The 27,633-nt window shown below is 48.7% G+C and overlaps 1 protein-coding gene and 1 long non-coding RNA gene across 4 annotated transcripts in view; one reads left to right on the forward strand and one right to left on the reverse strand.

Annotated features, from left to right (window-relative positions):
- Nucleotides 1–525: 525 nt before the first annotated feature.
- On the reverse strand, nt 526–6,113 carry LOC119939971. 3 transcript variants are annotated; one of them, XR_005454868.1, is made up of 4 exons: nt 6,079–6,113; nt 4,939–5,037; nt 3,236–3,530; nt 526–1,022 (listed from the first exon to the last, which is right to left on the reverse strand). It is a non-coding gene; the product is annotated as an uncharacterized LOC119939971 (long non-coding RNA). The 3 variants fall into 3 exon arrangements; XR_005454867.1 differs by lacking the exon at nt 526–1,022 and having other exon boundaries at nt 2,388–3,380; XR_005454866.1 differs by lacking the exon at nt 526–1,022 and having other exon boundaries at nt 2,388–3,530.
- A 5,491-nt stretch (nt 6,114–11,604) lies between these two features.
- The window catches only part of AGO2 (argonaute RISC catalytic component 2), a 75,164-nt gene continuing 59,135 nt past the window's right edge, over nt 11,605–27,633 (forward strand). Inside the window, exon 1 of the mRNA XM_038760021.1 lies at nt 11,605–11,639. Within this exon, the coding sequence (XP_038615949.1) occupies nt 11,618–11,639 (22 nt within the window). The 5' untranslated portion in view covers nt 11,605–11,617. The remainder of the gene's footprint in view (nt 11,640–27,633) is intronic.

Raw genomic sequence — 27,633 nt, forward strand, 5'->3', positions numbered from 1 at the left:
ACTCCTTACCGTCAGCTTTGAAGCACTCAGCCTGCCCCCCGCCCCCCGCCCCCCACATCTCTGATCTACTACAGCCCCGCCTGCACACTTCGCTCCTCTAGAGCCGGCTTACTCACGGTGTCCCGATCTTACCTATCCCGTCGCGGACCCCTTTCTCACATCCTCCCTCTGGCCTGGAACTCTCTCTCCACCTTCAAAGCCTTATTCAGGTCACATCTCCTCGAGGAGGCCTTCCCCGCTTAGCCCGGATCTCTTTCCCTTCTGTGTCATCTTCTTGGATCTGTATCCTTTGGGCATTTGGTTTTCACCTGGCTCAGTGGAAAGAGCCCGGGCTTTGGAGTGAGAGGTCACGGGTTCAAATCCCGGCTCCGCCACTTGTCAGCTGTGTGACTCTGGGCAAGTCACTTCACTTCTCTGGGCCTGTTCCCTTATCTGGAAAATGGGGATTAAGACTGTGAGCCCCCCGGGCGACAACCTGATCACCTTGTAACCTCCCGAGCGCTCAGAACAGTGCTTTGAACTGGTGGTTTTGGAGAGGGCAGTTCCAGTGCATTCCCTCGATCCTTGTGGGTATCCCTGCTGGGTCAAAGTGCTTGTTACCACCTGGATAGGCTGCTGCATCAGCCTCCCTCCAACCCTCCACCTCCATTTGCCTCCTGGCTTCCAACCACTCCTCCTCTTCAGCCTACGGTAAGAGTCCTCAGATCACTACCTAGTCTCCCCTACAAGACAAAGAAATGCCTGACCTCTGGTTTCCAGGCGGTCCCCCTCCATTTGCCTGCCTTCACCTACTGGTTACTCCCCAGCTTACACGCTTCAGTCCTTCCAAGCAAAATTTCTTACTGTGCCTCACTCTCCCCTCTCGCACCTACAGCCTCTTGCTCACCCTCCTTCCCTATCTGGAACTCCCTTCCCCTTCAAATCCACCAGATTTCAGTTCTCCCCCACCTTTGAAGCCCTCCAGGAGGTTTTCATTAGTTGTCTTCTCTCCAGGTCACGGTCCTTCCAACACAGCCTTCTCTCTGCGAAGCCGAGAAAGGCGTGAGGGGGTGAACCATGCCAGAGTGGCCGTTGCCAGTGTTCTGACAATGGGGTAGGGAGGGAGGGAGGCAGAACTCACAACTGCAACTGGCTGCTCCTGCCTGCTGCAGCTGTCTTTTTTTTTTTTTTAAAGTTATTTTATATGGTATTTCTTAAGCACTTGCTAGGTGCCAGGCACTGTAGTAAGCGCTGGGTAGAGGAAAGCTAATCAGGTTGGATACAGTCCCTGCCTCACAGAGGGCTGACAGTCTTGATTCCCATTTTACAGATGAGGTACCAGAGGCCCAGAGAAGTGAAGTGACTTGCCCAAGGTCATCCAGCAGACAAGCGACAGAGCTGGGATTAGAACCCAGGTCCTTCTGACTCTCAGGCCCGTGCTCTATCCACAAGGCAATGATGAGTCTCACAGTACTGGGTTAACCGGGTCCTTGTTAAGCACTAACTACGTACCAGGCACTGTACTAAGCACTGCGGAAGATAAAAGATAATCAGGTTGGATACAGTCCCTGTCCCATTCAGGGCTCACATTCTAAATTGGAAGGAGGAGGATTTAGGTCTGTTTTACAGATGAGGAAACCGAAGCACAGACAAGTGGCAGAGAGTTGGGATTAGTATCCAGGCCCGGGCTCCTTTCCCTAGGCCATACTGCTTCCCTTGAGAAAGAATCCTTCATTTTGCTACCAGCCAAATCCACTTCCCTGTGGCCCCAGGAACGAGAGCACAATAGAACCTCCTCCACCATGACAAGGGGACAGCCTGGAGATCAGGGAGGTAGATGGATTGACTAGTAGGGTGTCCTCTTTGAACAAATTGAAATGGTTGGGTCTCCCCAAGGAGCAGTGTTAGCCCCTTCCTTCCTCCCTCTCCCCCTTGTCCCCCTCTCCATCCCCCCATCTTACCTCCTTCCCTTCCCCACAGCACCTGTATATATGTATATATGGTTGTACATATTTATTACTCTATTTATTTATTTTACTTGTACATATCTATCCTATTTATTTTATTTTGTTGGTATGTTTGGTTTTGTTCTCTGTCTCCCCCTTTTAGACTGTGAGCCCACTGTTGGGTAGGGACTGTCTCTATGTGTTGCCAATTTGTACTTCCCAAGCACTTAGTACAGTGCTCTGCACATAGTAAGCGCTCAATAAATACGATTGATGATGATGATGATGATGTTGCCTAGAAGAAATAGCACAGGCCTGGGAGTCAGAGGAATTGGACTCTGTCATCTCTGCCATGTGTGTGCCATCTGCACCTTACTTAACTTCTCTGGGCCTCAGTTTCCTCATCTGTAAAGTAGGGATTCAATACCTGTTCTCCTTCCCCCTTAGACTGTAAGCCCCGTGTTTTTGCAACAGTGTTTGCAACAAAGTAAGCATTTAAATACCATTATGATTATTCCCATCACCCGGAGTGCACTACTAATTCAGAACCAAACAGCAAAACCAGGGGAAGGAAAGCAGGGCCAGGGCCTGTGGTAGCCAATGGGCACAGAAGAGCCAAAGACCCGATCTCTGAGGCAGGAGGACTTGGGGAAAGGAATTCCACAGTCTTCAATAACTAACAATTCCTACTGCGGGCAAGAATTCTTCATGAGATCACTGACTTAACCTCTTACATCAAGTACAGGAAGAAAACAGCACGGCCTAGTGGAAAGAGCCTGGGCATCAGAGGACGGCCATGAAATCCACTTCGGTAGCAGGAAGGCAACGGCTCTGGTAGCAGTTGAAGAGGGGAACTTCTAATCAAACCCCCCTGGAGCCGCCTGGGCCCCATAGCACGGTAGCTGGTTCTCTGATAACACATCACATTGAAAATCTTCAAAACCACATCCCCTGCCTCCCCTTGTTTTGTCTTTTATCAATCCCTTACTTCTGTCCAATCAGAACGCCACTGCTCAAATCATCTTTCTCTCTTGCTGTTCCAGTCTCCTCCCATTAACATCCTGTTTTTACCATCTTGAGCAAACACTCCCCTTCTCCAGTTGCAAGGTTAAAGATGGCACACTTCTCCCTTGCCCCTCTGCTTCACTCCTTGCACTTGTGCTTTGTTTTCTAATAAATCTCAAGGACTTCTCCCTGCCAGCCCCCTCCAAACACTAAGGGCCAGGAAAGTGTCTACCACTGCTGTTGTGTTGTACTCTCCCAAGAACTAAATACAGTGCCCTGTACACGGTTAAGTGCTCCATACATACCAATGATGAATGCCTCTTCATGCCATCAATACCAAGGACATTTCCTTATTAGCCAAAGCAGTCTTTCTCTCCCAAATCCGACTTCTCCTGACAGCACCTGGACCTGCTTGCTGCTCTGCCCTCACACCCAGTTCCACTATTTGACCTGAAATACATTGGATTACATTTACAATGACTGGTACTAAAGTTTCACTACTCACCCCAACAACTGAAAACATCTCTGGAAGAGTCAAAGGGACACAAGGATAAAGGCCTGTTACAAGCTACATCACTGGGTTGTAGCAATTGGAAATTACTGTTGAGGGGAAAAAAAAAAAAGACAAGGATTGTAAAACAGTCTGGTCCATCCTCAGGACCTCCCAACCTCACTCTCACTGCCCTGCCCTCCTTCATCCTGACCCCACGGTGCCATTCCACTAACCTTCTCCTGTATTTCCCTCCTCCCCACTACACACAAACCCACCCACACCCACCAACCTCCCCCCCTCACCCCCACCCGGGAACGAGTTAAGAGCCCACACGCAAGGCTGGGAAGGGAACTTTTGGAAGCACTCCTGATGGTGGCTCCGCCACTCAGCCTCCCACAACATCAATGCTGGGTGGAAACACCTCCCCTTAACCGCCCCCCGGCCCCGCCTCCCCCGACCTTTGGAACTAGCCACATGTGGGAGTCTGGAAACAAACTCTGTGCTTCAAGCAACGGGAGCCCGAGGGCCCCCACACACTACTCCCATATACTCTGCTTTAAGCCACCCTGAGCTTGGCAGTGACTAGAAGTCACTTGAGGGGCCCCTGGAGTTAAGGCCTCAGATCCTGGGTCTACTGTAGACTCCATTGTCATGAACACTGTAATCTCACACTCTTGCACGTGTAATTCTTTGTTGCATTGTATTTGGCCATTATTCTTCACTACCTGTTTACTTCTATTTAGACTCTGTAACCCTTGGGGACAGGCACCCGTCGGAACTGTTACCTCGTTGGAACTGTTACCCTGAAATTACCCCATTGCACGGTGTGAAGTAAACACTTAAGTTTCTGGCTCTGGTGGGCCAGGCTCCTGCTGCTGGGCCCCTTGTTCCCAGCAGTGCCCCTATCCCCTGAGCGGAAGCACTAGCCATCAAAGTCGCGTGGTCAGGAGCTCTGGGAAGCAGGTGCTCCGGCAGCAGCAGCCAAAGCAACTCCAGGACTGCCCAGAGCCCCCATAATGGGGCCCAGCAACAGCACTTAGTTCCAGGGGTAGAGGCTGGCCCACTGGGGAAAACAATGCCTGGTGTATGCCCGAGGGTTCGCCAAGACCTGCCTGGCATCTTACGAGACACACAAATACCTGCTCCTGTCCTTTAAAGTCTGTGGTTCTAAGGAAACAAGATAGGCAACGATATCACTTTCTCTTTTCATCTCTCTTTTCTTTTTTGATTTTTTGAAAGAAAATCTGGCAGGTGAAGGAGCAGGATTAAAGAGTTGAATGTCATGATTTAATGCATATCAGATTGCTCTGCATCTGGAGACCTACTAGAATGATGAAGCATTTAAAACACTCTGCACTATATTTATACAGCATTTTACAGGAACTTGTACTAACCGAGCCTTAAAACACACTGGCGTTACTACCACTTTGGAGATTAAGAAAACAACACTCTGCAGCATATAACAAATTGGTAGAATTAAGGTTCAGAATCTCAGACAGCAAAACAGTCACCTACCATTCCTTCTTCCAGGGAAGCTGCTCCTGAGGGACAAGCAGACTGCTTCGGCTTTCAGACACGAGGTTGGAGGAACAGGTCTTTGGAGCCACGCCGTCTCTATCGTACAACGATCGTGGAAAAATGAGTAAGCGGAGACTGAACCGATCCATCTCTCGCTGCTACCCTCCCCATAGCCCCTTTTCATTTCATTGCCGGTGGAGATGGAGAAGGAGGGACTGCTCCTGCTGACCTGCCCCCAGAGCTGCTTCTATTCGCTCCAGCAGTGCCGCTGTGTTGGGGAGAGCTGAGCAACCTGCTAAGAGGCCATCCCGGAGCACTGTAAAAACCCATTTATGAAAACACTCCCTGCTACCACTTAGTCCATTAAGACAATCGGTTTCCTGGAAACTGAATTCTCCCTTTTCACCTTTCTGGCTTTCAGCAGTGCACTTTCCATGAGACACCCATTCTAGAGACAAATGAGCCAGCTGGGCAGGAAGGGGGAGGCAGGGATCAGACTGCCTGTTCTGTGGAGAAGTTGGTGGGTAAGGCCAACCCACTGGATTGGACAGGTTACTCCACAGCTCTTACTCATCGGTACCGACATTGCTGGCCCTTCTGCCCTCTTCCTATGAGCGGAGATTACGGGGAACACCTGTGATAGACCAATGCATGTCGGTACTGGGAACACCTGTGATGGGCAAATGACTGTCCTGTACAATGGATAGAGGGGTATGAGTGCTTTTACAATCCAGTTTCAGAGCTGGACCTAAATGTGGGAAAGGAGGGGAGGAGAAGCAGTATGGCCTACTGAAAGAGCACCGGCCTGGGAATCAGAATGACCTGGGTTCTAATCCTGACTCTGCCACTTGTCTGCTGTGCAACTTTGGGCAATCAATCACTGGTATTTTTCTGAGCACTTTCTATGTGCAGAGCACTGTTCTAAGCACTGGAGAAAGTACAATTCAACAAAATTAGAAGACACATTCCAAGCCTATAATGAGTTTATACTCTTGAGGGGGAGACAGACAACATGAACAAGTAATATATAACAAGTAATTTAAAGATTTGTGGAGAAGCAACCTGGTGTAGGGGATAGAGCACAGGCCTGGGAGTCAGAAGGTCATGGGTTCTAATCATCCCAGCTCTGCCACTTACCTCCTGTGGGACCTTGGGCAAGTCACTTCACTTCTCTGGGCCTCAGTTACCTCATCTGTAGAATGGGGATTGAGACTCTGAGCCCCAGGTGGGACAAGGACTGTGTCCAACCAGATTTGCTTGTATCCACCCCAGTGCTTAGTACAGGGCCTGGAAAATAGTAAGCACTTAACAAATACCATTATTAGTTATTATTACACAAAAAAGAGGATCACAAGAAAATGCCTTGTAGGGCTTGGGGCTGAATTCAGATAATTTTGCTAGCAACAAGATTTAGTGCAAACCCACTGCCCAAAAAAGCCAGTCTTAAATTTTTTCCCAAAACTCCTCACTGGTTGCAGAACCTCCCCAGAGTCCTTGCTTGCCATGTGGCTGTGGAAAGTTTGCTGCTGTAAACTTCCTGTGGTGAGGCAGTACCTTTAATACTGACTTGTACATCTAGGGTTTCTTCATATGTGACCTCAAGGGCTTCTAAATATGGTTGTGTAGAACCTTATTCTGCCACACCCTGCGGCTCTCACTGACTTCCAAATGAGTTCCTTGTGCACAGGTGATCATTCGAATGGGGCGAGAGGAGTCACTCGTCCAGCTTGGTGGTGCCAGAGGCTGACATTGGTCCTATATTGCAAAAGAAGACACTGAGTCACAGTAAGTAAGGTGCTCTTCTCCAGGTTATTAAGTAGCTGCTCCGGGGCATGAAAATGCGCTTTTTTTTTTAAAATGGAATTTGTTCAGCACTGCACGAGCTAATCAGGTGGACACAGTCCATGTCCCACATGGGGTTTACAGTCTTAACCTGCATTTTACAGATGAGGTAACTGAAACACAGAGAAATTAAGTAAACTGCCCAAGCTCAAACAGCAGACAAGTGGCAGAGCCTGGATTAGAATCCAGATCCTTCTGACTCCCATGACTCGCAGGCCCGTGCTCTATCCACCAGGCAAACCACTGCTTCCATGAGCCTCTTTATTTCTAATAATGACTTATTAAGCACTTACTATGTGCTAAGCACTTGGGGAGATAATCTACTCCCATTCTGTAGAGTTGGTTCATTCATTCATTCAATCGTATTTATTGAGCGCTTACCGTGTGCAGAGCACTGTACTAAGCGCTTGGGAAGTACAAGTTGGCAACATATAGAGACGGTCCCTACCCAACAGCAGGCTCACAGCCTTGAACCTGATGTAAACATCATGATGTGAGATTAATTACCAGGCACCCACGTGTTACAGTCTCTGGAAAGATGTTCTCATTAAAAACATAGTTAAAGGCCACTTATTAGAGAGTTTAGTTTACTTAGCTTGGAATTTATGCTGAGCCTTTCTGGGCCACCTCTGGTTTGAGTGAACCCAGGGACCCAAAGATGTGGAGCCCCTTTCTCCCAGTGAAACAATGTAATTCCACTTAACTCTTAAAACTACAGCAGAAGTCAAGGGTGGGGTGGGGGAAGAGACGGTGGGATGACCTGGTGCCATCCAGGAGAGAGCCAGGCCCAAGACCTGAACAAAGGGGAGGACAGAGGGGTCACTGGGGGAAGGAGGCCTTCGAGACCCTGAGTAGCAGGTAAAGGAGGGTGGGCAGGTAAAGGAGGATGGGGTCAGGAGCATGCTTGGTGGGCCAACCCTAATCGAGTGCACTCTCTTCTAGAGGGACTCGAGCCAGGTCATGCACAACTTCCTTTATTCTCTCCACAGCTTGATGTGGTAGGTCAGAGAACTTCACTAAGAGGCATGAACATTTTGGAGGTTGCTCCAGAGCCAGGGATGGCAGTTATTAGAGGCAAAGCCTTGCCTGTCCCTATTACGTTGGTCCGTGGGGAGGAGTGAGAGGCAGCCTGGCACAGTGGATGCAGCACGGGCCTAGGAGGCAGAAGGTCATGGGTTCTAATCCCCGCTCTGCCCCTCGTCTGCGGTGTGACCTCGGGCAAGTCACTTCACTTCTCTGTGCCTCAATGACCTCATCTGTAAAATAGGGATTGAGACTGTGAGCCCCACGTGGGACAGGCACTGTGTTCAAATCGATTTCCTTGTTTGTGTCCACTCAGGAACTTAGTACAATGCTTGGCACATAGTAAGCACTTAACAGATACCCAAATTACTTGGGTGGGCTTAAACCCCCGCTATCCCTGTAGAACACTCTGGCCTGGGTCTGAGGCCTTTGGCTGCCGCCTTCTATGCTTTCCCTGGCTCTCCTACAACGTTCCCTCCCCATTAGGAACCCAGATCTGGGCTGAGTTGGTAGCAGGGCTCTGGAGACCAGAAAACGCCTCCCAAGTGTACTGGTCTCCGATTTCAGCCAGAAATTGGCGGCGTAGGATCTGGAGTGGTCACCCTACTCGGGTGGCCCTCCCTCCTCATTCATTCATTCTATCGTATTTATTGAGCGCTTACTGTGTGCAAAGCATTGTACTAAGCACTTGGGAAGGACAATTCAGCAACAAAAAGAGACCCTCCCTGCCCACAATGGGCTCACAGTCTAGAAGGGGGTAGACAGACAGCAAAACATGTAGCAGGCATCATTCATTCATTCTATTGTAATTATTGAGCGCTTACTGTGTGCAGAGCACTGTACTAAGAGCTTGGAAAGGACAATTCAGCAACAAAGAGAGACCCTCCCTGCCCACAACGAGCTCACAGTCTACAAGGGGGGAGACAGACAGCAAAGCAGGCATTAGAGAAGCAGCGTGGCTCAGTGGAAAGAGCCTGGGCTTTGGAGTCAGAGATCATGGATTCAAATCCCGGCTCTGCCAATTGTCAGCTGTGTGACTTTGGGCACGTCACCTCTCTGGGCCTCAGTTACCTCATCTGCATGTGTCCACCGTCCCGCGGCCCGGGGCAGCCGTGTGGGCCTGCCGGAGGCTAGAGAAGCAGTGTGGCTCAGTGGAAAGAGCACAGGCTTTGGAGTCAGAAGTCATAGGTTCAAATCCCGGCTCTGCCGCTTGTCAGCTGTGTGATTTTGGGAAAGTCACTTAACTTCTCTGTGCCTCAGTTCCCTCATCTGTAAAATGGGGATTAAGGCTGTGAGCCCCCGTGGGATAACCTGATCACCTTGTATCTCCCCCAGCAGCTTAGAACAGTGCTTTGCACATAGTAAGCGCTTAATAAATGTCATTATTATTATTATTATTATTATTATTATTGTGCGGACCGGAGAGGAGGAGGTGGGAGGAGGTGGAGAAGCAGCGTGGCTCAGTGGAAAAGAGCCCGGGCTTTGGAGTCAGAGGTCATGGGTTCAAAGCCCGGCTCCGCCACTTGTCAGCTGTGTGACTTTGGGCAAGTCACTTCACTTCTCTGGGCCTCAGTTCCCTCATCTGTAAAATGGGGATGAAAGACTGTGAGCCCCACGTGGGACAACCTCATGACCTTGTATCCCCCCCAGCGCTTAGAACAGTGCTTTGCACATAGTAAGCGCTTAATAAATGCCATCATTATTATTATTATTATAGTCCGCCGGCCGGTTCGGTTCGGCCCCGGCTGTCTTCCCAGCTCTGGCCACCAGAGGGCAGAAGCTGAAGGAGGGAAAACAGTGTAAGGCCCGAGTTGCAGCCAGCCTGCCTGCCTGCCTGCCTGCCTGCCTGCCTGCCTGCCTGCCTGCCTGCCTGCCTGCCTGCCCGCCTGCCTGCCCGCCTGCCTGCCCGCCTGCCTGCCCGCCCGCCCACCCCACAGTGGGCAGGAGACGTTCAGTGGTTTTCCTCCTCACAGAGAAACTGTGTTAATAAAACAATACCCAAATAGGAAGCCCTAGTCTTCTAGACTGTGAGCCCTTTGTTGGGTAGCGACCGTCTCTATACGTTGCCGACTTGTACTTCCCAAACGCTTAGTACATTGCTCTGCATATAGTAAGCGCTCAATAAATACGCCTGAATGAATGAATGGTCTCTCCATGGGGGGGGGGGGGGCACGGGTCTCTACCCCAAGCGGAGCAGCGTGTCTCAGTGGAAAGGGCAGGGGTTTGAGAGTCAGAGGTAAGGGGTTCTAAGCCCGGCACTGGGCAAGTCACCGAACTTCTCTATGCCTCAGTCATCTCATCTGTAAAACGGGGATTAAGACCGTGAGCCCACGTGGGACAACCTTGTGTCTACCCCAGTGCTTAGAACAGTGCTTCGCACATAGTAAACGATTAAGAAATGCTATTATAATTATTATTAAGCAGAGGTACCTCTGGATTACGGGGCGCCAAGGTTTAGATGCCCTGTCCAGGCCGCTCCACCCCCGGAACCAACACCCAACGGTGCTTTGCACATAGTAAACGATTAAGAAATGCTGTTATTATTATTAAGCAGAGGTACCTCTGGATTAAGGGGTGCCAAGGTTTAGATGCCCTGTCCAGGCCGCTCCACCCCCGAGGCCAGCACCCAACGGTGCTTCGCATATAGTAAACGATTAAGAAATGCTATTATTATTATTATTATTTATTATTAAGCAGAGGTACCTCTGGATTAAGGGGCGCCAAGGTTTAGATGCCCTGTCCAGGCCGCTCCACCCCCGCAACCAACACCCAACGGTGCTTCGCACATAGTAAACGATTAAGAAATGCTATTATTATTATTATTAAGCAGAGGTACCTCTGGATTAAGGGGCGCCAAGGTTCAGATGCCCTGTCCAGGCCGCTGCACCCCGGGAACCAACACCCCATTGTTGGGGGGGGGGGCGGCGGAGAATGCCAAGAGGCCCGTCTTCCGGGTCAAATAGGGAACTGAAGTCACCCGGTCACCTGGGGCAAACGGAAGGCCACCTTCGTGCTCTGACGCACAACTGGAACGTGCTATCTCCCCACGGGGTCCACGATGGTTGAGAGAGGTCTCGCGGGCGGCGGCTGCCGGGCCTTCAATACACAGTTGTCACGAGGCAGGAGAAGGGGGGGGGGGGGCCGGCGGGCGGGAACGTGGCCAGAGGCCACTCCAGGGCCGCCGCCTGCTCCCTCCTCCTCCTTCCCCCGTCCCCCCGGCCTTACGGACCGGCCTTACGGCGACCGGCCCCGGGGCGGCGGGCTGCCGTGCGGACGGCCCTCGGGGCGCCGGCCGGGGACCCATCGTTCGACGGGGGATCGAAGGCGGCCGTCTCCCGGGGCCCGGCCCGCCCGCCTTCCCCGGCCGGCCCGCCCGCCTTCCCCGGCCGGCCCGGCCGCCGGCCCCGCGCCAAGCGGGTCTGGGCGAAAACCCGGAGCGGCGCCCGGAGCGCACGGCCGCGGCGGCGGTCAGCGCTGAGCATGCGCACAGGCCGGGCAGGTTTGTCGCTCGCAAGTAGGAAGCTCCCCCGCCCTCCCTCCCTCCCTTCCTCCCTCCCTCCCTCCCTCCCTTCTCTTCTGTCTTTTTTTCTCCAGCTCCACAACGGCTCCCCGGCTCCCCTTGGCCGTCCCTCCCTCCCTCCCCCCACCCTCCTCCTCCTCCTCCTCCCCTCCCTCCCTCCCCCCCCTCCCGGCGCGGAGCCTAGTAAACCTGTTCGGCGAGGCGCCCGCCTGAAGACTCGGGCTGTGCGGCGCTTGTTGCATCGGGGCTCCGTTCTGCCGCCCGCCCGCCCGCCGCTCCTCAGGCCCAAAGATGTACTCGGGAACGGGACCCGGTAAGCAGCGGGTGGCGGGGAGTCGGGGACGGAGGGAGGGAGGCGGCTGTTGGTTCTCCTTCCCGTTTGGAACGTGGGGCCGGCTGCTGGCGTTGGAGGGGCGAAGCGCGAGGCACGCACTGGGCCGGCGCCAGACGAGGCGAGGAGAGGCGAGGCGCGCTCTCTCCCTCCCTCTCTCTCTCTCTCTCTCTCTCTCTGTTGCGCGCGCGCGCGGCATTGGCGGCGCGAGCCCCTCCCCGGCCCGGCCTGGCGCTGCGCGCTGCGCCCTGCCCCCGCCGCCCGCTCCCGCGCTCCCCCCTCAGCGGGCGATGGCGGCGGCGGCCGTTCCACGTTAGGCCGGAGCTCCGCTCGAGTTGGCCGCGCTCTCGGCCGGCCTCACCCCCCCCCCTTTTGAAGCCGGGGGTGGGGGGGCAGAGTGCGCGTCCCCGCCATCTTCGAGGCTGGAGCCCGGGCCGGGGGCATCTCCCCCGTTCCCCTCATTCTCCCCTTCCTGCCCCCCCCCCCGCCCCATTTTCTCATCGCGCCGATGGCGGGGCTCCCCCGCCCGGCCCGGCCCCGCTGACCAAAGTTCCCGTCCGGCGGTGGTCAGGGCGGCCCCCGCCTCAGGCTCCCCGCCTTTGGCGGGCCTTCCTTCCCTTCCCCACAGCCCCTGTAAATATGTTTGTACATATTTATTACTCTGTTTTGCTTGTACATATCTATTCTATTTATTTTATTTTGTTAGTATGTTTGGTTTTGTTCTCCGTCCCCCCCTTTTAGACTGTGAGCCCGCTGTTGGGTAGGGACAGTCTCCATATGTTGCCAACTTGGACTTCCCAAGCGCTTAGTACAGTGCTCTGCAATCAATCAATCAATCAATCGTATGTATTGAGCGCTTACTGTGTGCAGAGCACACAGTAAGCGCTCAATACATACGATTGATGATGATGATGATGCCCGTTTGGGCCCCGCCTCGAACCCCCCGAGCGCGTTTTTGCGTCCCTCCTTCCCGGCCCCTTCTCCCGGGAAAAGGGGGGCAAGAATTCCGAACCGCGGCCAATCCCTTCTGGGTGCCGATTCAGTCGAAAGGGACTCGGAAAGTCACCCAAAAATCGGGGCCAACAAGTCCCCTGGCCTTTTTCCTCCCGGGGCGGGTCTCCTTCGCGGCCTGGCCGTTAAAACGGTCTCGGTGCACGTTTCTGAGCTCGGAGACTTTGAGGAGCGCTTCCCTCCTAGCCCGAGCTCCTTGTTTGTAGAAACGGTGGCTAAAGCTGGAGGCAGCGAAGCGTGGCTTTAAATAGTGTTCTGCGTTCCTCTTCGCCCTGATGGGGGATTGGACGAGGGAAATGATAGACTTTTTAAGAACGGGGTTTCTCACCGAGAAGCCTTTTCAGCCTCCAACTCCTTTCTCCTCGCCATTTGCCCGCACCCAGCGGCCAGACTAATCCCCCGGGCAGTAGCTCGTGCATCGGATCTGATGTAGACAATCCATCAATCAATCGTATTTATTGAGCGCTTGCTGTGTGCAGAGCACTGTACTAAGCGCTTGGGAAGTACAAGTTGGTAACATACAGAGACAGTCCCTACCCAACAGTGGGGCTCTTCACCGCCTGTCCTTCTCAGTACTTCACAGACTCTACTGCAGTTAAGCAAACTCACCGATACCTGCCCTTAGCAAGTCCTTGCCTCCCTCTTCCCCCTCAAACCACACCCCTCTTTCAACCCTTAGGCCCAATCTGGACTCAACTTCCATGAGCGTTCCCTCAGTAATGAAGGCCTATGGAGCACCCCATTCATTCATTCATTCATTCTATTTATTGAGACCTACCGTGTGCAGAGCCCTGTACTAAGCGATGGCAGAGTACAACACAACAGTAAACAGTCACATTCCTTGTCCACAAAGAGTTTACAGCCCGGTGGGGACAGACATCACTGCAGATATTGAGAAGCAGCATGGCTCAGTGGAAAGAGCATGGGCTTTGGAGTCCATGGGTTCAAATCCTGGCTCCTCCAATTGTCAGCTGTGTGACTTTGGGCAAGTCACTTAACTTTTCTGTGCCTCAGTTACCTCATCTGGAAAATGGGGATTCAGACTGTGAGCCCCCCGTGGGACAACCTGATCACTTTGTAACCTCCCCAGCGCTTTTCAGAGCAGTGCTTTGCACATAGTAAGCGCTTAATAAATGCCATCATTATTATATGACAGGTGTGTACTTAGGTGCTGTAGAGCTGGGAGGGGGGAAGAGCAAGGGGAGTAAGTCAGGGCGTCGCAGAAGGGAGTGGGAGATGAGGAACGCAGGGTTTAGTCTGGGAAGACCTCTTGGAGGCCTCCTCCTAACCCTGCATTTCCCTCTTGGGGAGAGTCATTCAGCTTTCCCTCACCAGCTGCTGTGGCTAGTTAGCGAGACTCCCGGTGGTTGGCAAAGCCAATGGTTTATGGAACAGATAGGGTAGGAAGTAATCTCACCGGTTCTTATTGGTTATCCCAGTGGACTTGTTCACACCAAAATGCCTCTTCCTAGACTCCACACTTTCTCCGTGACCCAGGGCATTCAGTCTCACTCACATTTTCCATGGAAATTACTTTCTTTGCCCCCTGTGTGACTTGTGCTCTACCTTATGCTTGGAGATCTCGATTATGGGCAAAGAAATGAAGGATGAAAATGCGGGGCACTGGGACCGGACCAGAACAGAACAGTGTGAAGCTCTAGTTGATGGCAGTGCCAGTGTCCAGGGAGAACAGGGAAGTTTGGAAGAGCCAGGTGGATTGCCACAAAAACTGGTTGCTCAGAGTGGTGTACCATGACCACCAAAAATAGGGTGTGGTGTGGAAATTGTAGCTCCTCAAAATGCTGGTAAAACCATGCTTTCTGAAGAAAGCTTAAGTGTTGATCGATAGCTCCATAACTTCTCTCATTAGACCGAGGGCAGCTACTACTACTACATAAGTTAGTATTATTTTTCTAACAAAGAACATTCGGTTCTTTAGAATGCCTTTTTTCAGAACTCGCTTTGGACAGTGTGTTGTTGAGTAGTTAGTGGACTCTTCCCATAATGTGCATCTCTCATTGTGATGCCGTCTTGGAAGAAATGCTTTGGGGCATGTGTGTGGCATCAACTAGGGCGTGAATATTGTAACCCCAGTTTTTGAAATGCAAGTTTCTTTGGTAATGCAACACTGATTTATAGAAGGACCAGCTGACTGTCAGTCAAGGATCTCAAAAAATTAGGACACTGTGTCTGTAAGTACTCAGAAGTGCATAGAACCGCTTCCTGTGGAATTTGTAAACTGGTGTTCTGGGCTACAGTGAAATGTCAGGTTGTCCTGTGAACTGGTGACATTTAGGGGGGGAAAAAACCCAGAAAAGTTTTGTCATGGTCTCATAAGCAAAGGCAGGTTAGAAAAAACCCAGACTGATCACTTAGTCATCGTTCAAATAGTCCTTTTTGAAGTGCGTGTTTTTAGTTTTTGAGAAGCAGCATGGCCCAGTGGGTAAAGCACGGGCCTGGAGTCGCAATGTCATGGATTCTAATCCCGGCTCTGCCACTTGTCTCCTGTGTGACTCGGGTAAGTCACTTGACTTCTCTGTGCCTCAATTCCCTCATCTGGAAAATGGGGATTAAAGTTGTGAGCCCTGTCCAACCTGATTGGCTTGTTTCTACCCCAGAGCTTAGAACAGTGCCTGGCACGTAGTAAGTGCTTATACGAAAATTATTAGTAGTAGTACTAAGCAAAAATCTTTGAGGCTAAAATGTGGTTAAGGATGATATATAACACACTGTCTTTCACTTATAACTCGCTACAAATTATCCTTTGTAACATGCAGTAGTGTGGTGTGCAAGTTAGTATCGAAAAGTATCTTAAGATTGTGTTCTTGGTAGAGAGAGATAGAAAAGCAGGAATTCAGGAAAATCACAGGCTGGTTTTTCTGAAGAGAACTTAAAATAGCGTTTGAATTCCCTTCCCTCCAGCTGCCTGTTAAGGTATGAGTTGGGTTTTAATGTTCTAGATTTCCCATGGTGTTCTGTAATAGTCCTTTTGCTGTACTAACTCTTGAGAAGGCACTTTGAGTTTTTCATCTCTGAGCAGACACTTCCCAAGACTGATATTTGTTGGCTTAGAACAGATGTAACTTGGGGGAAATTTTTTAAGTTCAGATGGCTTTTAGCATGTGCCTGCAGAGGCTTGTGGCAGAGTGCATCTCATTTAAGGTGATTTGTGGCTGGTGTTTCATGTACCGCCGTTTTAAAAAAAAATAGTATAAGTGGCTTTTGGGTTGGGGGCAGAAGTCCTGGGGGGGGGGCAGTTTCAGGGTGTGGAGCTGTGAGGAAAACTGCTCAGAACAAAGGAGATTAGAAAGCGAGTGGGGCGGGGGAAGGGATTGGTTTTGCTGCAGTAATTGGCTAGATAGAGCATTGGTGGTGAGGCCTACGGATCCAGGGGGTAGGGCAGTAATTATTGCTGGGCTTCTCTCTCTGGGTTGTGTGCACTGTGGACTGGATGGGACCCAGTGTATGCTTCTAGAAAAAAATTATTCTGAAACATTTAGAAAACAAAAGTTTTCCTAGCTTTTTCTTTCCTGGTCACTAGTCCAGTACCAATAGTCACTACATTGTGATACATTTCAATTAGATACTAGTTAGTTTTGTTTCAGAGGAGTAATGTGCCTCTTCATGCAAGTGTCATAATACACTTGTATTTACCATCCTCTCTTTGCTTCTTGTCTTAGGTTTCTGTTGGTGGAAGCAGCGTGGCATTGTGGCTAGAGCACGGGCCTGGGGGTCGAAGGTCATGGGTTCGAATCCCAGCTCTGCCACTTTTCTGTTGTGTGACCTTGGGCAAGGCACTTCACTTCCCTGGGCCTCAGTTCCCTCATTTGTAAAATGAGGAGTAAGACTGTGAGCCCTACATGGGACAGGGACTGTGTCCAACCTGATTTGCTTATATCCCTCCCAGCGCTTAGTACAGTGCCTGGCACGTAGTAAGCACTTAACAAATGCCGTTATTATTATTTTTTCTGTACTTATTCCATACTGAAGCAGTTCTCACCAAAATCACTAGAATGAACTATCCAAACTTCTTAATTCTCCTCCTTTGTTTCTCCTGTTAGTATTGACAGGGAGATTGCTCATTCTAATCTGAATTTGCCACCAGTTTATTGTATGCTATCACCTCCTCATCCCCACAACACTTATGTACATGTCCTGACACTTCTCCTACCTGGAATTTATTTTAGTGTCTGTCACCGCCTCTCGATTTTAAGCTCCTTGAGGGCAGGATTGTGTGGTGAATAAATACTGTTGATTGAGTGGTGGGTAGTCACACAGTTGCTCCTATACTTTCCTTTCCTTATCAGCCGTTAATGGTGTATTTATTGAGCACTTACTGTGCCCAGAACACAATAGAAGAGTGTCCACAAGGATCTTGAAGATTAGCAGGGGAGGCAGGCATTAAAATAAATTACAGATGGATATGTATGGAAGTGCTGTGGGTTGGGGAAGGGGTGGATATCAAAATGCTTAAGGGGAACAGACCCAATTGCATAGGCAATGAGCTATTAAGGGGGATCCAAGCCAGATGGAGGACATAGGCAAGGGGGTTTGTGGCAAGAAAAGACGAGATTAAGGTATGGTGATAAGGTTGATGTTAGAGGAGTGAAATGTGTGGATTGAGTTGTAGTGGAGTCATGTAAGAAAATACTTTTATTACTGCTCTCTTCTGAGTATTAGAGTTCCATTATTCCAGTGTCATCACATACTGATCACAGAGTCACCTGTCATACCTCCAAGACTGCTGGACTGCCAAATATATCTTTCGCAGCAGTGTGATCTAGTGGATAGAGCACGGGCCTGGGCCTGGGGGTCAGAAGGACCTGGGTTCTAATCCTGGCTCTACCACTTGCCCTCTGTGTGACCTTGGGCGAGTCACCTGTCTTTTCTGTGCCTCAGTTATCTCCTCTATAAAATGGGGATTGAGACTGTGAGCCCCATGTAGGATAAGGACTTTGTGTCCAACCTAACTCATATGGTGCCTGGCACATAGGAACTGCTTAACAAATACCATAAAAAATATTGTTTTGATTTTTGACACTTTTTCTGCCTAACGTTCAGACTTTCCTATGCAGCTAATCAGCTGAGCTTTTCTTCTGTTATCTTTCAACCTATGCTTTCTTTCAGTCTGGCACGCGGCCTTTAAAAGAAAAAAAAAAAAAAACACGTGGATCACATATGTTTCAGTTGCCGGAAAAATTTTCACTCTATCTTTGCTTGGCCTGTTACTTGTTCCCCGTGCTCCTGTATGAAGACTACAAGGGATTGAAAAACCAATTCTCCCCAGGTCATACCCTCCCAACCACCACCTCAGCTACGGTGAATGAACAAGTTTAGGCGCCGACTCCCTGTGTCTGCCACAGCTGACCCGGACCCAGTCCCAATGTAAGAAAAAGTCCCGTGCAGGATTTTGTGGGGCGATGAGGATTGGAGGGGAGGGGGGTTCGGGGGGACTGGCTGGTTGGGAGGGAGGGAAGGGCTGCTTTGCAGCTGGCCCAGCCCCCAGCCCCTGCTGTCTGTTTGTTCTCTGGTTGCCAGAAACCACAACCCCACCTTTCCTATTTAACTCTTCCTGAAGGCCATGGGCTACACAGTGCCCGGCGTTGTCACCTTCAGGGGCCACCATGGCCACTGCCCTTCTCCTCCCCCCCCCCCCCCCCTTCCCTTGGTTTGTAGGTGAGATAAGCAGCCGGCTCCGCCTTGCCCCTGTAAGTGGGATAGTCAAGATGGTGTCAATTTAGAACTCATTCCCCTTTGGATTTGGTCTGCCTCAGCCCTCGAGCCACATTTCTTCCCTTGACTACTCTAACAGTGATGGATCTGCAGAAAACACTTTTCTTATGGTTTTTTTTTTTCTCTGTTTTAGTTGACTAGACTTCTATAGCCGGGATTTTTGGAGCAATTTATCTTTCAGCACTGTGTAAAACCATCCCATTATGAATGGATTAATTATTTCATGATCCTTGTTCTGATGAAATTTAAAGGTCAGCTGAGGTGATAGATGAGAATTTAGAGCTACTCGCTTTACAGTAACTCAGTGGAGTTCATTTGTGGTTACACATCATGTAGCTTTGAATTGAACAGGGTTGCACTGTCACATTTATACTCGACTTAAAACCAGGCCTAAGGGGCTGTCAGAGGTTCTAGTCTGTCCATGGTTCTAGTCTGTCCATCTTCCTCCAAGCAGTCTTCAGTAAGATCCTGAATGAAGGTGTTTTCATCACTACTCTTGGTAGCCTATTCTAAAGCTTAACATCCCCTAATGTCTTCTGATGATTTTGACACCTGTCTACATGTTTTGTTTTGTTGTCTGTCTCCCCCTTCTAGACTGTGAGCCCGTTGTTTGGTAGGGACCGTCTCTGTTGCCAGCTTGTACGTCCCAAGCTTGCAGAGCACTGTACTTAAAGCGCTCAATAAATGCGATTGAATGAATGAATGAATAAATCTGCTCTATTTAACTGAAATTCTTACCAGTGATCTGGAAAACCACACAGAGAGCTGGAAGAAGGATTCAACAGTGTGTGTGTGTGCGCGCACGCGTATATTTGCATGCATACAAGTGGGCTCAAGTAAATGAACACAGTTCCTAATTTTGACTGCTACATGGATTTAACTAGACTTTTCTTCCTTCCCCTTCTTTCTCCCCACCACCTGAGTCCACCCCAGGGTTAAAAACCACTTTTTAAGCTTACTGGGTAATGACAGTAACTTCCTGGCCCCCTTCTCGTCTTCCTCCTGTTACTTACTGTGGCCCAAACTTGAAGATGTGACAGTGGAATGGTAACCCTTTAAGATGTAGCTAAGCAATTATATCTGTCCTGGGTCTAACTGGAAACCCAGAAGCGAGGGGATTGGGTGGTATTGAGAGAAGTCATCAAATGACTTCAACAAGTGAGCAGAAGAAGAAGATTGAACTAGTGTTAATTTGATTGATAAACTAAGCCATGTTGCTCCTTGCTTATATAGATTTTCTGGAGGAACAAGCTGTAACTGTATTTGAAGGTCCAGAACTTGGTCCTTTAGCAATCCATGATGTTTACTGAATGCTTGTTTCTCGAGTCCTCTAGACTGTAAGCTCAATTGGATGGCTGCATGAATAATAGTTAAATGCTCCCAAGTGGAGGGTCTTAGTCTAGAATTGTAATTGTAAGTCTGTATATATCCTGATCACCTGTAAGGTTTCAGTATTATTCCAGGTTTGAGGTTGTAGACTGTAAGCTCCTTGTGGGAAGGGATCACATCTACCAACTCTGTTATTATCCCAAGTGCTTAGTTCAGTGCTCTGCACACAGCAAGTGCTCAATAAATACCACTGAATGATTGATTAATTGAGTCAGTCCTCAGTTGGCCGGGAACACAAGTGAACTGGTTGTGGTGACAAGATGCTTCCCTGTAAATCCTCAGTTTAGACACTCATAGGAGCTGATGAAGTGAGTCCAAACCACTGCTGGCCTGTCCCATGACTGAACCCATCCCACGAGTGAACCAGTAAAAGCTTTTTCTTGTCTGAAGACTCAAGATCTTGGCAAGAGAAGCAATGGCCTAGTAGAAAGAGCTCGGGCTTGGGAGTCAGAGTACCTGGGTTCCAATCCCGGCTCTGTCAGTTACTGGCTGTGTGTCTTTGGGGAAGTCACTTCATTTCTTTGTTTCTCAGTTTTCCTGGTCTCCTTCCTACTGTGGACTGTGTCCTACCTAATTAATTTAAATCTATCCCAGCGCTTAAAACACTGTTTAACATCTACTAAGCATTTAACAAATACCATTAAAAAAAGATGGCTAGGGAAGGCACAGGGAATCTTTTGCAAGGGGCTTATTTCTGAAATTTGGAGTAGCCTGAGTCCGTATGATACAGTCTCTAATCTTTTGTCAGACATACAGTTGTGACGTAGGCTTTTTTTCAAATGCAAGCAGTGGGGTAAAAATGTCATAAAATGTTTTGTTTCTTGCCACTTAGGCTTAATTGGGTTATTTTTCATCAGGGAAGGAAGGTATTGAAGTAATGCAGGGGTAAGAGTGAGAAGATTGTTTGGGAATACCACACACCCGATTCATTCAGCCCACACATCCAGTCCATCACCAAAACCTGCCGGTCTCACCACAACATTGCCAAGAACCGCCCTTTCCTCTCCATCCAAACCCCTACCTTGCTGGTTCAATCTCTCATTCTATCCCGACTGGATTACTGCATCAGCCTCCTTTCTGATCTCCCATCCTCCTGCCTCTCCCTGCTTCAGTCTATACTTCACTCTGCTGCCCGGATTATCTTTGTACAGAAACGCTCTGGGCATGTCACTCCCCTCCTCAAAAATTTCCAGTGGTTGCCCATCAACCTTCGAATCAAGCAAAAACTCCTCACTCTCGGTTTCAAGGCTCTCCGTCACCTCACCCCCTCCTACCTCACCTCCGTTCTCTCCTTCTACAGCCCATCCCGCGCACTCTGCTCCTCTGCCGCCGCTCACCTCTTCACTGGGCCTCGTTCTCGCCTGTCCCGCCGTCGAACCCTTTCCCATGTCCTACCTCTGGCCTGGAATGCCCTCCCTCCACACATCCGCCAAACTAGCTCTCTTACTCCCTTCAAAGCCCTACTGAGAGCTCATCTCCTCCAGGAGGCCTTCTCAGACTAACCCCTCCTTTTTCCTCTCTTCCTCCTCCCCTCCCCATCCCACTGCCCTCCCTCTGCCCTACCCCCTTCCCCTCCCCACAGCACTTGTATATATTTGTACATGTTTATTACTCTATTTGTACATATTACTCTATTTTATTAATGATGTGTATATATCTGTAATTCCACTTATTCTGATGGTATTGCCATCTGTCTACATGTTTTGTTGTCAGTCCCCCGACCCTAGACTGTGAGCCTGTTGCTGGGTAGGGGACTGTCTCTATATGTTGCCGATTTGTACTTCCCAAGTGCTTAGTACAGTGCTCTGCACACAGTAAGTGCTCAATAAATGCAATTGAATGAATGAATGAATAGGTGCCATCTCCAGGCAGTGCGCCTGCCATGCTCCATTCAGTGTGCTTCACCATGCTCAGAATGCATCCGTCAACAGTGCAGGGCAGTGAAGACATTTGAAGTGGGAGCCTACTGTTACTGCTGCTGCTGCCGCCATCCTCAGGGTTCCCATTCTGCTTCTCTGACCTTAGCCTTGTTCCCACTTAGACCCCTGAGCTGTTAGCCCCATTTTATAGGCTATGGTAGAGGTCAGGGGAGGGCAGAAGTGTGAGGGAATGCTTGGCCTATCCAGTAGACAAGTCATGCCAAGTAATGCCATTATTTAACAGTCAAATGGTTGGAGTCACTTCACTTATTATAGAAGAGGGGACTGTAGTGGGTGTGTGGTGGTGATGGTGGGTAAGGAGAGAGTGCAGAGGGAGGGCAAAATGGGGTATGAAGGGAAAAGTTACCTATCAGACAGGAGTAAAAAATGGGCTGTCCTTGTAGTCTCCAGTTGTCGGTTAATCCACACACATGTTCCTCTTTTTCATTTTTCAGACACATTCCCTACCCACAACGAGCTCAGTCTAGAGGACTGTCTGTGGGAATGGATTTCCACCAGGGTCCCATTGTACTGTCCTGTTTGGCCCGGGTTCCGAAAAATTGGCTGTGGTGCTACCGGTCCTCTGCGACCCCACCAAGCTGCTGTTGAGTTGCTGTTTATTGCTGACTACTCAGGAGTAATGCATCTGCTTATGAACTGCTGGCAGTTGGCCCCACCCTGCTGACTGAGATAAGCCTGAAGGCAGGCAGGCATAGGGCCTGTCCCAGGGTACACCAGAGAAAAGTGCATTTCATGGCATCAGGACTGAAAGCTGTCCCTCTGCGTTCTGCTGCTTAGGAAGCCCCTTGTCCAATGATGCTTGATTATAGAAAAGTGGGAAATTGCTACAGGAAAGGTGTCCAGGTTGTCTTCTGGGAGCCTCACAAACTCTTTGGTGCCAGAAGGGGAGATCAAATTCTAGATCAGCCTAATGGCCCACGGGACAGTATTTGTGTCCAACCTCCTACCTGATTGCTAGATTTTAAGTTTTAGTACCCTGTTGGTCATCAGTCAACACTGAGAATCCAAGGGCATCATGGCCTGGAGCTCCCCCTTCCCAGGTGCTGTGGAGTCCACAGCGGGCAATCTGAAAGCTTGAAAAATATTAGGCACTGTGCTGAGTTCTTTTGGATTCGAGTTCTTTTAAGATGTGGTCTCTGTTCTTTCTGTGTTTACAATCAAGTGGACTTTGCCCAGAAGCGAAAATGCAGATGATGGGGCATAGCTGCCCAAGATGGGTCACTGTGGCCTGCGGCAGTCAGAAATGTAGTCACTGCCTGGAAGAAGAGGCTTTGGGAAGGCTGTGGCACCAGGAGGAAGTAAAGCAAACAGCCCCAGACACTGTGGGTGACAAATGCAACAGTGCAGTAAGGGGGCCCATCTTTAACCGTACACATGTTATGGAAGGGACTGTCAGTTGCTCATTCCTCTTATCAACCACACCCACACACACTGATAGACTCTTTCTCTCTGTTTCATCTTTGAACCCCAATGACAGATATGTAGATGTCTGTAAATAGGCATTCGTTCATTCATTCATTCAATCGTATTTGTTGAGCACTTACTGTGTGCAGAGCACTGTACTAAGCGCTTGGGAAGTACAAGTTGGTAACATATAGAGACGGTCCCTACCCAACGACGGGCTCACAGTCTAGAAGGGGGAGACAGACAACTAAACAAAACATGTAGACAGGTGTCAAAATCATCAGAACAAATAGAATTATAGCTATATGCACAGCATTAACAAAATAAATAGAATAGTAAATATGTACAAGTAAAATAAATAGAGCAATAAATCTGTATAAATATATTCAAGTGCTGTGGGGAGGGGAAGGAGGTAGGGAGGGATGGGGAGGAGGAGAGGAAAAAGGGGGCTCAGTCTGGGAAGGCCTCCTGGAGGAGGTGAGCTCTCAGTAGGGCTTTGAAGGGAGGAAGAGAGCTAGCTTGGTGGATGTGTGGAGGGAGGGCATTCCAGGCCAGGGGAAGGACGTAGGTCAGGGTTCGACAGCGGGACAGGCAAGAATCAGGCCCAGTGAGGAGGTTAGCGGCAGAGGAGCGGAGGGTGCGGGCTGAGCTGTAGAAGGAGAAAAGGGAGGTGAGGTAGGAGGGGGCGAGGTGATGGACAGCCTTGAAGCTGTCCGTACATATATGGGTTTCTGTGTGTGTGTGCGCATGTGGACTCACATGGTCGGGGTACCTAAATCTCATTTGGTTTTAAGGGGAGGGAATTATAAAGATTCCATTTTACTAGGAGTTTAAATCAGGTTTTAATTGCCCTGAGAATGAATTGGAGAGGCAAATTCAACTACCAAAGTAATAGATTACTTTGAATTTGTACTTAATTACTTGAATTGCTAATTTTAGAACATGAAAATTCCGTCTATAAACAATATTGGAAGCACACACAAAATCTCCAGCTGTAGTTTTCCAATATTGTTTATAGATGGAATTTTCATGGTTTATAATTAGCAGTTCAAGTAAAGTACAAATTCAAAGTAATCTATTTGTATTATATGTATATATAAAATATAATACATACTCTGTGTATAAATAGGGGGATGTTTGTGTGTTATTAAATTTTTGAATGTATAAACCCAGATATACATGAAATGCAATCTAAATGAGATCATCACTTAGAGGTGTTTCTAAAGAAATTATAGCATAGTAAATGACATTTCTTGTATGTGATCTGATCCGGGTCTTTTAATAGGAATATTGTTAAAGCAATATTTAATGACTAGTCAATGTAAACAGAACCCAGAAATGTTAGACTATACCTCTCACCTAGCATTGTCAACTGCATTTCTCAAATAAAGGATTAAAAAGAGCTACGAGTAGTATCCTGCCAAACATTGTGTGAGCCAGAACAGGAAACAGTTGCTATGAAATTGAAAGTTCTGCCCTTGTTTGTAATGAGGTTTATTTTAATACATTTGATGTGAGAACTGTTACATTATTTTCCCACCAATTCCCTTCTGAATCCTGTTGAGAAGTGTTTTCCTAAGAGCATCTTGCCCAGATTTACCTGACTAGATTGTTACAGTTTTCTAAATTACATTAGAAACTAAGATGGCATGTCTATGGGATATATGTGTATATATAGCAGTAATAGTATTTATTAAGTACTTACGTGAGAGCATACACACACACACACCCCCAACCCCCTGCCCCCAACCACTGAGAGAGAATATACTGGTGGGAATTAGACATGGTCCCTGTCCCTTGGTTGGGGTGGAGGGACTCACATACTCTGAGTATATTTGAGAGGTATAGATTATTTAAGAAAGCACTCATCAAAATATCTGATTCATCCATGAGTGATGTTTTCCCTACTCGTTCTCCCTTCCGCACCAACTATTGCATTTGGATATGGACCCTTTAAGCACTTGATTTTTGTCCCACCCTCAGTTTCACAGCACTTATATTCATATCCTTTTACCCTGACATTTCTTCTTTTGGTATTTTTATATCAGTGTGTATCTCCCCCTCTAGATTATCACCTGTAGGCAGGGATTTTGTCTATGAACTCTATTGTAGTGTACTCTCTTCAGTGCTTAGTATAGTGGTCTGCATGCAGTAAGCCCTTAATAAATACCATTGATTGATTGTTGCTTTCATTCCATCTGAGGTTTTTTTGTTTTGAGTTGGGATATTATTACAGCCAAGTCAAAGAATAAACACAGACTCTAGAAAAGAGCAGAATCACAGTGCCAAACTAGTATTTCTTACATGCTGATTCAAAACAGACTAATGTATGGATGGAATTCATAATGCAAAGCAGGGAAGTTCTTCTACCTCAGAAATGAAGATATAGAAATGGCTTGCAGATCCAGGCAGATCTCAGTTTCATTTTAAAACAACAACCCCTCCCCCCACCACCGAAACACTTCAATACAATAAAATCTCATTGAACCCATATCAGATTATTCAAAATAGTACTTAATTCAAAACACCTGCCATGTCCCCTGACTAGATTTCCCCATTGTTCTGTAGTACAATTACTGGGTCATTTGAATCCAGTTAATTCAAAGTTTGTTTGTAGCCCCTTGCAGCTCATTTTCTTATTGCTCTGTTTTTCTTTGAAAAGACTTCAACTTGAAATCTGTTTTCTCTGTACTTAATTTTGCTTCCACCATTATCAATCAATCAATGGTATTTATTGAGCACTTACTATGTGTAGAGCACTCTACTGAGCGCTTGGGAGAGTACAGTATAACATGATTAGCAGACATTCCCTGCCCATAATGAGCTCAAAGTCTAGAGAGGGAACAATAAAATTAACTTCTTATTTGCCACCCATTATAATACCAGAATTAAGAGTGCTTTAGGTTGATAGCACACCAAAGTGGGATGAGGCTATTGAAGAGCTCAGCTGAGACAACTTTCCCAAAAGAAGTCCATCATAGTCAGAGCACTGGTAGGATGTGTTTTCACTGTGCAGCCTGGCTGGTACACTGTTGGGAAATTAGGGAATATTCTTAGGACAACTCATGTCTGTCTGGATAGGCCACAATGTGATGTTGGAGGAAGGGGCTGTGTATAGGCTTTGCATTGCCTTGACACAGCAAGGGTGGAAGAGCATTAATTCTTTTCTCCAGCTACCCACACCTACGTGGATTGGGCCTCCCTGTAATAAGAAAAACTTGTGGATTTGACCTGTAATCTAGGGCACCTCACCCCCACGCACATGCCTATTTGGGGCAGTGTTCTGGCTGCACACTGTGAAAGAGTAAGTTCCTCTCCACCCCCATTTTTTGCACCACTTTACCCAGGTCTCGGCAGCTTTCTTGTTCCTTTCTGCTGCTTCTGCACCCCCCAAGCTTTCTCCGCCAGCACCCTCCCTGCCCCCAACCATGGCTTTTCTATTTATTTTTAAACTTAGTATGGCTACCGCTGAACATTCTTCTCCATGCTCCCCTCCTGCCCTGCTGTCCGTCCCCCACCCCACCATTGAACAGCCCGTCCTTTTCCCATTTTTAAACTTGAATTTTAAACTTGGCAGCAGCTATCCCTGCTTTACTCCCCACTCCCTCCTTCCTCTTCTTCATCTTGTAGCCCCTGCCTTCTCGTTCTGGGGACTTATTAAGGCATTTTGCAGCGGCAACCTAATCCCTCCTAATCCTGCCTTGTCCCATTCCCCCAGATGAGGGAACTGCAGGCTAGGGAAGGTGATGGGGAGGACAGAACGGTAGTAGTATTGCTAAATTTTAAAAATTAAATAATAATTATGGTATTTAAGTGCTTACTATGTGCCAAGCACTGTTCTAAACGCTGGGTTAGATATAAGGTCATCAGGTTGTCCCACATGTGGCTCACAGTCTTAATCCCCATTTTACAGATGAGGGAACTGAGGCACAGAAAAGTCAAGTGACTTGCCCAGGGTCACCTCAGGCAAGTGGCGGAGCTGGGATTAGAACCCACGACCTTCTGATTTCCAGGCCCGGGCTGTATTCAGTAAACCATGCTGCTCCACGTGATATGGTATTTGTGTCCCTGGAAAGGCAGACATGCAATCACCTTCTTTCTACTTGTCTGTATTACTTAAATAACAGATGAAACATATTTTTTGGCCACCAACTGGCTGTAATGATAACAGTAGTGGTATTAAGCGCTTGCTACGTGTTAAGCACTGTACTAAACACTGGAGTAGGTACAAGACAGTGTCGGAACACTGCCCTTTCCATGTGGAACTCACAGTCCAAGTAAGAAGGAAAACAGATATTGAATTTGCACATGAGGAAACCGGCCCAGAAAAGTTAAGTGATTTGCCCAAGGTCACACAGGCGCAGGAAGTAGAGATGGGATTAGAACCTAGGTCCTCTTATTCCCAGACCCATGCTCTTTCTACTAGGCCATGCTGCTTCTCATGGCCTATCGATACCAGATGGTCTGATGGTCAGGCTGCATTATGCATTGCTTGTTTC

The sequence above is a fragment of the Tachyglossus aculeatus genome, chromosome 18, assembly GCF_015852505.1.
Source record: "Tachyglossus aculeatus isolate mTacAcu1 chromosome 18, mTacAcu1.pri, whole genome shotgun sequence".
In the NCBI taxonomy this organism is placed as follows: Eukaryota; Metazoa; Chordata; class Mammalia; order Monotremata; family Tachyglossidae; genus Tachyglossus; species Tachyglossus aculeatus.